General features: G+C 39.0%; 3 protein-coding genes across 3 annotated transcripts; 1 reads left to right on the top strand and 2 right to left on the bottom strand.

The window, feature by feature from the left end:
• Positions 1-2,899: 2,899 nt before the first annotated feature.
• Positions 2,900-4,370, bottom strand: LOC139629098 (chemokine XC receptor 1-like). The gene is made up of 2 exons (XM_071491477.1): positions 4,297-4,370; positions 2,900-4,145 (listed from the first exon to the last, which is right to left on the bottom strand). The coding sequence occupies exon 2, from the start codon at positions 4,133-4,135 to the stop codon at positions 3,122-3,124; it is 1,014 nt and encodes a 337-aa protein (XP_071347578.1). The 5' UTR covers positions 4,136-4,145; positions 4,297-4,370; the 3' UTR covers positions 2,900-3,121.
• A 158-nt stretch (positions 4,371-4,528) lies between these two features.
• Positions 4,529-7,857, bottom strand: LOC139629626 (chemokine XC receptor 1-like). The gene is made up of 2 exons (XM_071492365.1): positions 7,750-7,857; positions 4,529-7,070 (listed from the first exon to the last, which is right to left on the bottom strand). Exon 2 carries the CDS (start codon positions 7,048-7,050, stop codon positions 6,010-6,012), a length of 1,041 nt encoding a protein of 346 aa, XP_071348466.1. The 5' UTR covers positions 7,051-7,070; positions 7,750-7,857; the 3' UTR covers positions 4,529-6,009.
• A 1,716-nt stretch (positions 7,858-9,573) lies between these two features.
• Positions 9,574-10,927, top strand: LOC139629801 (uncharacterized). Its single transcript, XM_071492645.1, has one exon. It carries the CDS (start codon positions 9,958-9,960, stop codon positions 10,450-10,452), a length of 495 nt encoding a protein of 164 aa, XP_071348746.1. The 5' UTR covers positions 9,574-9,957; the 3' UTR covers positions 10,453-10,927.
• The last annotated feature ends 156 nt before the right edge of the window (positions 10,928-11,083 follow it).

Raw genomic sequence — 11,083 nt, 5'->3', positions numbered from 1 at the left:
ACTAACATGTTACTGTCAGTCAAGATCAAGACTTAATATATTGTTAGATAATGACCTTGGATTGTGGGGTTACAGCCTGACTGTGTAGCCTGGTAATTCCACACAGTATGGAGGCCTCGTCCTGGATGCTATCAGAGGCTAATGTTAGCGGCTCTGCCCTACACTGCTCCAGCAACCTCTGCCAACATTACCCATGACAGCAGTACTGACATGTTCTCACCATGTTTTGTAGCCTTCTCTCAGACTAGCCTACTCCAGGTAGCAAATCCAGGTTTCTGAAACCAGGATAATGATGTTGCATGAGTAACACAAAAATGTTGGTCTGCATGTAAACAAACTAGTTTAAGGAGACATCAAGTTTATTTTAAACCCTTTTATTATCCTTTTAAAACAAGTCAGGTGAAATGTTGAAAGTCAGCTGATGACAGTGTTTTCAACAAACTTGTTAATCTAAGTTAGCCGGTCAGCTGAAACTGATCAAATCTATAGCAAATTTTATGTTAAAATATGGTTTAGAAAATTTGTAAAAATATGGCTATATAAGAGTATAGTGACTTCTCTTGTTCTGCTGTCTGAAATCAAGTCGGCTCAGTGTAAAATCTGGGACAGATATGATTGCAAAATGCTGTGTGAGAACAGAAAGCCAACCTGAACGAAGGGGGAAGGGCGCTTAGAGAGCAGTAGGCTAATGATTGTGGTTTGTCAGTTGTTACAGCTAACTATATAATATGGCTATGATTAAGTATGGTAAATTAAAATCACCGTATTGTAAAATGTAAGTAGAAAAACAGAAATGGCTGTTGCCTACACAGAGGTGTCATTTAGAGACATGACTGCCATTGACTTAATGGCCTGACTCCTGTCTCTTCCTTGGCTTGAAGTGTCACATGGTATGCAGAGATACCTCTTAAACCTTTGTGCTCCACATATATGGAACAGGTTCAGACAGCAGTGGAGAATAGGCAGTATGATAAAGATGTACACCACATAGTCTGGTATTAATAAAGCACTGTGATACAGAACCCCACCTAATATCAGGGAATGTATGAAGAGTCCGATATTATATGGTGCCAAACAAATGAATAAACCAACAGTAATCCCTAAAATCAATCTTGGAGCCTGGTGTTGTTCGTTTGTCCTACAATGTTTGGTAGCTGTGTAGACATAGCAGAATGCAATGATAACAAATGGTATTAGAAAGATAAGGACAGATTGTATGCAGGTGTAAAAGAGAAATGTAAAAAGGATGTAAGAAAAATCTGGACAACTTCTTTGACCAAATCCGATGCTTTCTACCACAAAATCCACTGAAAACCTGATGCTTACAGCAGCACATATCAGCCATATCATGATGCTTGCCATGAGGAGGAATCTTTTGGAGGCTTGGTCAGAGAGACGTGAGGCATGGTCCACAGCAACACAATGATACACTGTCATGGCAGTGATGATCAACACGCAGCTGTTCTGCCCAAGACAAGACGCCCCTCCAATGACTCCACAGGCCCAGCTCCCAAAGACCCAGTCATGGAGTACATTGTAAGCCCGAAAAGGCAGGGTGACAGTGAAGCAAAGGGCAGAAACTGTGAGTTGCAGATGCAAGATGTCAGGTGTGGTCTTCCAGCTTCGTTCCCTTAGAAGGACCAACAGGATGAAGCTGTTTCCAGGTGCGCTGATGCAGAAGATGAGGATTTGGCACACAGCGAAGAAGAGAGTAGATGACAAATGTGTCTCAGCCAGATCTTCGAAGCCAATTTCACTGTAGTTACTGTATGTAAAGTAGTCGTAGTCGAAGTAGAAGATGCTGTAATTGAAGTCCATTGTTTTTGTCTTGGTGTCTTGTGATGAAGTGACAATAGATCTGATGAAAAAATGATTCATTACTGCACAACTCTCAACCGGGTGTCAGAGAATTATGAAAACCTCTACAGCAACAGTCCTGTAATAAACCCTACCATCATGAAGGTTATGTTCAGTTTTGAAAAGTTTTGAAACTGTTTTAGAGAGAGGGCTTGATTCAAGTATGTTATCATTTTGGAAGCTGTAGTTGCTGTGTTTCTGTTATTTTGTCCAGCTATTTCATATCAATGAGGTATAGCCTAAGTAACTGCTTCGTATATTGTAATACAGTTCAGCAGCACCACAAACCACATCCTTGAGTGGTTGAGCTAACATCTCTAAAACAGTTTCAACAAAATCTGAACATCTTTACCTGTTGCAGTAGATTGCATTATATTTAGCTAGGTGTGTAAATGCAAATTGTAAATGTCTTTGTCTTTTAAGACTGTACTTAAGAAAAACCTGAAGGGAAAACCAGATTCATGAAATTCACAGGATATTGACTAAAACTTGAGATCATTGAAAAACATGGTTCAAAACAGCAAATAACATGGATGCCAGTGTATTCTATTTCAGCTTGGATGACAAAGTTCATAATTGATGTTTGTCAATGAAGGTTAAATACATTCACACATACAAGGTTTGTCTGCATATTCAAGTTCACTGTGCTTTTATGTAAATGTTTCCATCCATATTCTCAGACTTAGTTTCGCTCTATATTCTAATGTTCCATTGTTCTTGTATTTTCATTACAAAATCAAGTGTCTCATTTAATATTCACCTAAAATGAAAAAAAAAAAAACACTGTTTCGAATAATTCATGAGATAAAATGCTAAGCAACCCTTACCTTTGACATGCACTCACTGTTACTCCGGGTACTGCTCAATGGTTTTCTCAGTAAATGAACAACAATGGTCTTATTTAATCAATGTAATACTGCAAGATAGTTTCACTTATGCTCTGAGATGTACTTGCACAACAGAATTTATACTCCAGCCTATCATGTCATGCCACGACATTTGGTTGGAAAAAAAAGAAGTGAAAACAGTCAAACTGGTTTACAGCCAAATTTTATTGAAACACATTACAGCATCAGCAGAGCAATGCTCATTCTCAAAGGCTGGGAAAGTGCAGCAGTGAATGTATTCTCACACTTTATCAAACATAATGACATGATATTTTAAAGAAAATATTGATAATATAGATAAATTAAACAAACTAATTACATGGATACTAAGTTCCTTAAAAGAATTTGTACCAATGTTTCATTTAAAACGAGGATGTCTATTTGGTGCGCAGCTCCAACATTACAGCAGTGTTCTGTACCACGGAAGTTGCATTTTGAAAAACAGAACTGCTCTGGCCGGTGCCTCTCTCCCTGTTCTTCCTACACTCTTTCTCACAGGATAAAAGATGTAACAGATGTTTTCGCAGCTTTTGTGAGAGCATATACAGCAGAGGATTCATACAGCAATGAGAAAAAGCAAGTATCTGACAAATGTGATAGACAATGTACAAGCGTTCAGTTGCATCACAGCCATCAGGTTTATACAAAGGCTTGATGAGAAGCAGAATATTGTAAGGTCCCCAGCAGATAAAGAAGGCTGCAACAATACACAATACCACCACTACAGTCCTGTGTCTTTTTCTGTTTGAAGACTTCAAAACTGTCTTGAGGATGGCAGAGTAGCAGAAAACAATGATGACCAATGGGAAGAAGAAAAGCAGCGACACTTGGAGATAATATCCCACATTGTCACTAGAGGGAGACTCACATGCGATAAGATCATTCCAGTGGGTTTCCACCTTTACATTCACAGCATCACTCAGGGATGCAGCAATGCTGATAACCCAGGCAGCTACACAGGCACCCACTGCAAACCTCTTCCTCTTTACACGGTTGCTTGGCCAGTTGTACAGCACCACAGTTATGAAACGATCCACAGTCATGGCAGTCAGTAGAATGATACTACTGTATAAACCAACATAGTATGCTGCGGTCATGAATTTGCAGCAAAAGTCCCCAAAGATCCAGTGGTGCAGGAGATGGGTGGCCCAGAATGGAAGTGTGATGGTGAAGACCAAGTCAGAGCAGGCCAGGTTCACGACAAATAGGTTAGTGACATTTTTCAGGTTCTCATAAACAACAAGAACACATAAGAGGAGACTGTTGCCAGCGATGCTGAAGATGAAGACCAAAATAAAGAAGGCACCGCTGATGGTTGTGAAGTCAAATATCTCATCACAAAGATATTCTACATCATCAGTTGTGCTGCTCATTGTGGAGTTGTTGCCCATTGTAGATTTTCTAGAAAAGCACAAAACTAAAATGTAATTAAGACTGAGCAGATTTCCATAACCTCTCAGCAGTTTTTCCTTTCTTGTAGAATCTCTTGAATATGGAGCACAGTTAGGATGTAAATATAAAGAGCAATAACAGCAAGTACCAAGCAACTTACCATGAACATCAACTGCCTCGTCTCGTTTCAAACTGTGAAGGACACGTTGTAATAACAGCAGACTCACAATTCCTCTTTTTGTTTCACATTAAGTCAGAAATGCAGCTTCAGTATTTCATTTTGAGCAAGAATTGATGCGCAGTATTTGTCATGGGTATGGTTTTTATTGCATTACCCAGAAACAGCAGTGAGGGTTTTTCAGTCTTAAAAACAGGCATTCCAGAATTTAAAATGAGTGATTTTTATTTTATTGCAAAGCGTAAACATAATGTTGTTGATAATACTGTCATGTGAAAACAAACTTAAACACACTTTAAAAAATGAATTCCAAATGCTAAAACATGACTCCAGAAAATGAGATGAAGATTTAAAATAGGCTCATAGTCATACAAATATTTGATATGTACACACAAAATAAAATGCACTTCATCAAAGTGAATCACAAATAGTTATATTATCTCTGATACCATGTACAATCAATTTATCAGCATGCATTTGAAATCACAAGTAGAGGTACAGAGCTTATTGTTGTATTAACAGAACATTTTGACTGGAAAGTTGAAAATCACACATAGCTACAAGATTAAAGATGAGACACTGCATTATACAGTATATCATAGCTGTCAGATAAAAGCTTTAATTCTCTTATACTTCATAAACACACAGCATTCACTTTATTAGGTACACATTTGTAATTCCAGGATTGCATCACATCATTTCTGCAGATTATCCCATTGTACCACATTCTAAAGACGTTCTGTTAGATTGAGATCTGGTGACAGCAGAGAGGGCCCAAGGCATCAGCAAACCAAGCGCCTCTTTAGGGCCACATGAGGGCCACCAAGAGCTCTTGAAATGTCCCACAAGAGAGCTTCATTTTATGTGAATTGTAATGATGCAAAAATGTAATATTATGCTAACAGGCTGTCCAGCTAACAATACTGGTTGGATCATTGCCTGCTGCCTCTGACAGAGCAACACAGCTACAACCTCTGAATTTTCATCATGGATGTGTTAGGTTTTCAATAGGTGTGCCAATGATTAAGTATTGACAATGTTCAATGATCTTGGCAGCTCTGAGGCAGTGGGTTCCCCCCAAATCAGATTCTCCTTAAGACCCAATTAAAGTACACTGAACTCACTGTCATGTTCATGAAACCAGTTTGAGAGGACTTGTGCTCAGTGACATGGCTTGTTATCCTGGTAGAAGAAGCCTTGTGAAGAAGAGTAGACTATGGTCATGAGGGGATCCACATGGTGAGCAACAATAATCAGGTAAGCTGCAGCATTTAAACCAAGCTCAGTGGGTATCAAATGGTCTTATTTCTGCTAAAAAAAAAAAAACAACATTTCCCACACCATTACACCACCACTACCAGCCTGGACTGTTGACACAAGGCAGGTTGAGTCCATGGATTCATGCTGTTGACGCCAAATTGCGACCCCACCATCTGTGTGTCTCAGCAGAAATCATGAGACACATTGTGAGATCAGAGATGCACTTCTGCATAGCACTGTTGTAACATGTGGTTATTTGAGTTCCTCTCTCTCCAAACTCTACAAACAGAAATATTGACTAAACAATCATATTCCCAATTATCATTTAAAAAGTTACCATCCTTATCTAGATTTATGGAATGAACCACACAAGATCCTGTTGCAAGCCTGGATTTTTAGTTATTTGCGTTTGAGTGGGGTCTAAAACTGCATCAGCTACATCGAGAACTCCTCCCCACTTGTTAGTGATGTGATTGTTAGTCGGTTTGGTCTACTGCGGATGTTGCTTTTGTTGCTGCCCCAGCTCTTCAGCATTTTCTTCAAGTGGTTTTTGAATTTAACCCCCACAAACACATAAAACACAGGGTTGAGGCAACAGTGTGAAAAGGCAAAAATTCGGCTAATGTACAGAGCATAATCCAGTCGTTTATGTGCCTCACAATATTCAGCCAAAAGATCTGACTCAACAGACTGTTGCTGTAAGTAATGAAATGACTGTAGAAATATTACTATATTGTAAGGTCCCCACCCCACAAAGAAAACAACCATGAGAGTAAAGATTAGTTTTAAAGTTTTGCTCCTTCTTCTTTGGGCAGTAGGACGCAGCAACCTGCATATGATCTGAGAGTAGCAAAAAATGAATACCACTGAACTCACGGCAAAGAGAAAATTTTGGAGATAGATTCCCCATAAGCTCCAGTGAGAATTGACATATACACAATGATTCTGCTCCTGGACTTTGGTGAAGATGACAGCTGGACAGGCAATCAAGATACTTGCTGCCCAAATAATCACAGATGCCAGAACACTATAGATGCCTGTAGTTGACACAATGTCAGACAGAGGTTTCATGACGGCTATATAACGATGAGCGGTCATCAGGATGAGGAGGATACCACTGCTGTAGAAGCCAATATTGAAGACAAAGTTGACTATTTTGCATGCAGGCTCCCCCAAAGTCCATCCATACATGTGGTAGTAGGCCCAGAAGGGCAGACCTGCGGTGAAGAGGAGATCCGATACAGCCAGGTTCAGGATGAAAGCATTGGTGAGGGATTTGAGATTCTCATACTTGGCCAGAATCACAATGACCAGGATGTTGCCGAACAGACTGAGGATCACCACAATGGAGAAGAAAACTGTAGTGAAGGTTGCTCCAAACTCAATGACGCTCGTATTGTTACACCCTTCATCTGGATAGTCGTAGTCATAAATGATTGTAGTAGGCCTGACCATTGAATCTTCCATTGTTGCCATTTTCAGCAAGAAGAGAAAATCTTAAAAAAAAATTCAGGGGTAAATCAAACATCAAAGACCCATGAACCATCAAATCAAAGAACCATGATCCACTGGTTATGGTGTGACTGACTATATCCCACACATTTTACCTGCTATTTATAGCACTCAATTTATAAATGGACAACAAAATTCAATTAATTATTTTTATATATTAATATTTGTATATTATACATTGTTCAAACAGGGCCTTCCAGGGACTGTGGGGATATACTATACTATAGAGCCCAGTGAAATTACCCAAATTGTTCCAACTTTGGAAGAAAGGTGTGTGTTCATATAGGATACACTAACTCCTATGCACAACCCAAAAAAGCTGTTTTCAGGGCCTTTGAACATTTCAATAGCAATAATCACATTCCATAAAAAGTGTTCCAATTACTCTGTATAAACTTCACTATGAACAGTTTAGGGACTGTAGGAAATCAACTGAAACCAAAAACTGACTGGCTACCTTTCTATTTGACTGACTGGGTAAAATGAACAAACATGCCTCTACTTGTTTGGTGATGCCATTGCATCTGCAAAATATTATTTGATAATTTATACAAAGTACAAAACATTTAGGTTATTACTGCATTAAATTCAGTATTGTTAAGTTAGAGCTTGTGAGAGACCCATTACAACAATGAAAAGTGTGGAAATGTGTTGTAGGCTTACCTCCACAGAGATCCAGCACACACCAGAGTCCCTGATGCAAATATCAGTGAAAACTAGGTGGACTAGGAATTGTTCCTTAAGTATTGACCACAAAGGTGAACAGAAATTACCCACACATGTTTCAACAATGCACCTGACAAGAAATGTTCCCTTTTAACCATTTATGCTTTTTTGGAGCCCATTAGCCAACTACACTTTGGAAGTAATGGGAATTTCAGAATTTTAGAATTACAAAAACAAACATTTTCAGCTGACTCGCACGAGGACCAGTGCAGATGAATGCAGATGCAGTACTCTCATAGTTTCTGTCACTATAAAGAAAACAACATACAATTTAAGGATCATTTTGCTAAATCCAAGCACACACACACACGCATATATATATATACATATATATACTCTGTGTGCAAATGTCTAAGGCCACCATTAGATTTGTTGTTTTAGCAATGCTATAATGTTATAATGACTATATATGATTCATTCTCAGTGCCTTTATTAGAATACAACCAGAAAGTACAGGAAATGTGTATTAAAAAACAAAAAACAAAAAACAAAAAAAACAAAACAAAAAAAAAAAACTCAGAAAAAACAGCTTCTGTAGGGTAAAGTGGCAAGTATTTCGTGTGACCTCCCCTTATAATTGAGCAATTGCAGGAACCCGGCTCTCTTAAACCTAAATGTAATGGAACCCTAATTAATGTCATTGCCAACACCTATATTTGTCCTACTCTTTCATGTCAAAATGACTGCTGTGAAAAAGGTCTGTTACACCAGGTATGCGCAAGACATGCTTAAGAGTTACATACATATGTTGTTTGCTAATGTGTACAAAGACCAACTTTCAACCACATCATTCCATTCAAAATGCCAAAGATCACAAATCATAATTTTGCATCAGCAAGGCCACTCTCAAAGGGAAATCAGCAAACAAACTGGATACTCAAGATGATGTATTCAAGCTGCTATAAAGAAATTTGCAGAATCAGGAGAGGTCAAGGACAAAAAAAAGGACTGGAAGGCCAAGAAAACTTTTAAAATCTGATGAGAAATTTCTCAGAGCAAGGATCTGGCTCAGCATCTGACAGCTTCATCGGGATGCTAAGTTTAACCCTTCTACAGTCTGAAGAAGCTTGATCAGGAATGGTCTTTGTGGAAGGGTGAGATATGCTAAAGCTCACAAATACTGGAATGTGGGAAAGAGTATTATGGAGTGACAAATCCAGGTTTTAAATTTTTGGATCCAATTGTTGACAATATATGAAAAGAGTTGGAGAGAGATGGAAGAATGAATGCTTGCGGCCTTCAGTGAAACATGGTTCTGTCCTGGTTTGGGGCTGCATTTCTGCCAGTGGTATTGGCGATATTGACCAGATTGATGGGATCATGAATGCTGAAAAGTACAGACAGGTTTTAATTCATCATGGCATTCCTTCTAGAAAGTGCATGATTGGGAATGGTTTCATTTTTCAGCATGATAACGACCCCAAGCACACTGCTAATGAATTGGAAACATATTTGGAGAGAAAAACAGCTGATAAAACACTGACAGTCATGGACTGGCCTCCGCTAAGTCCAGACCTGAATATTATAAAGGGCAGTATGGGATCACCTGGACAGAGAAAGAAATAAAAGACAGCCTAAATCAAAAGAAGAAGTGCTGAAAGAAGCCTGGTAGGGGAGAGCGGGGTGATTCAAGCCTGTGGGGAAGTTGAGCCACCCCTTGTTTCTAGGCAACCATAGACAAAATTGGTCATGTGACCACACATTTTTGAAGAGTCATCAATTTTACTCACCCTGTGATGGAGAGAGGCTGATGAAATAAGTGGTAAGCACATTTAAGTTCAAAAAACTGTTTTTTGCCATTCAAAGTGAATTTTTCATTTTCAAGGAGTCGTGATTCTTGTGTGGGAATAATTACAGACAAGTTTGAAGAAATCTCACACATATGTTAGTGCTTTAGGAAGTTACAATATGAGGATACACTGTTAGCACGAAGTTAGCTCTAAACTGCTGGATGATACAAGTTTGTTAAAATGGCAGGGGTGGGGTAATTTGAGCCAAAAGGCCTGGGGGATGTTGAGCCAGTGGCTCAACTCGCCCCCACTTACAATTATTATTAAAGCATTATTTTACTGTAGTTCTATATTGCATTCTTACATTTTATCACCTAAATGATGTGACATTTTGAATTTTAGACCAGAAACCATCATGCCACGCTTCTATAAACAGAAGACAGACAGGGCTTCAACTCCTCTTATGGAGTTGGACAGAGCAGTGGGAGAAGTACAGAATGGGAAGTCCATATGTCAGGTGGCAAGGGACATGAAGATAGACAGGATGACTTTAAAGAGATACATGGACATGAAAGAACTAGGAGAAGTAAAAAGTACAGGGTATAAGAGAACAGGACATGCCAATCAAGTCTTCAATGAAGAAATTGAGACAGAGCTTGCAGACCATATAAAAAATCTAGCTGCAATGTTTCACGGTCTAAGTGCCATGAAATGTCGTGAACTGGCATTTGAGTTGGCACAACGAAATGACATTGATGTTCCTGCAAGCTGGATGAGAGGGGAAAAAGCAGGTTTGTCTAAGCATGCATTTATAAAAATAGGGAATATTAATAATTATTTTTCAGGCAAATGCCCACCATCGTGTTGCGGCTGGCACATAGAGAAGCGCCCACAAAATGACTATGTTTAATGACTATTGCTTAAAACAGCTACGGCAGTTAAAAAAGAAAAAAAAGCACCAAAATGGGCACTGATTTAGAAATTAGGCTATAGCTTTAACTTGTTATGTAAATGTCAACATAAACTGCAATGGTTCAATAAAGGATAAATAAAAAGATGACCATATAGGCTAATCAACTTTTGACTTGGTTCATGAGTTTTAGGGTGCGCCACCATCTGTCATGCCGCACTCCTGCAGCAACCTCTCTCAGAAGAGCCACCGCCTTTAATAGGCACAATGTGGGGGAGTTCTTTGATAATCTCACTTCAGTGATAGACAGGTAACATTATGATTCATAGACTAGGTCTACCACATTAACTGACTAAATCTGGGACCCCAAACTGCTGATTAAGACCACTCATTTTGAATGTCATTTCAGGTATAGCTTCCCTCCACACATGATCTATAACATGGATGTTGTTTATCTTCAGTTTTACTTCAACGTAATCAATGGCACAATTTCCCCCCATGTGGCTCAACTTATCCTCTCCCTAGGCTCAATTTACCCCTCATCAGGGGCAAGTTGAGCCAAGAGACCACTTTTTTTTGGAAAGTCATATTTTGAAAACTGTTTAGTTTAGTTCCAAAATGATTATTCCCA

Source organism: Trachinotus anak, unplaced genomic scaffold, assembly GCF_046630095.1.
Source record: "Trachinotus anak isolate AG129_WGS33_773 ecotype Australia unplaced genomic scaffold, CSIRO_AGI_Tana_v1 ptg000012l, whole genome shotgun sequence".
NCBI lineage: Eukaryota > Metazoa > Chordata > Actinopteri > Carangiformes > Carangidae > Trachinotus > Trachinotus anak.
This window is presented reverse-complemented; position numbering and strand designations above follow the sequence as displayed.

Coding starts and splice junctions, on each gene's coding strand:
- LOC139629801 (XM_071492645.1), top strand. CDS start 9,958: ATGCCACGCTTCTATAAACAGAAGACAGACAGGGCTTCAACTCCTCTT.
- LOC139629098 (XM_071491477.1), bottom strand. CDS start 4,135: ATGGGCAACAACTCCACAATGAGCAGCACAACTGATGATGTAGAATAT.
- LOC139629626 (XM_071492365.1), bottom strand. CDS start 7,050: ATGGCAACAATGGAAGATTCAATGGTCAGGCCTACTACAATCATTTAT.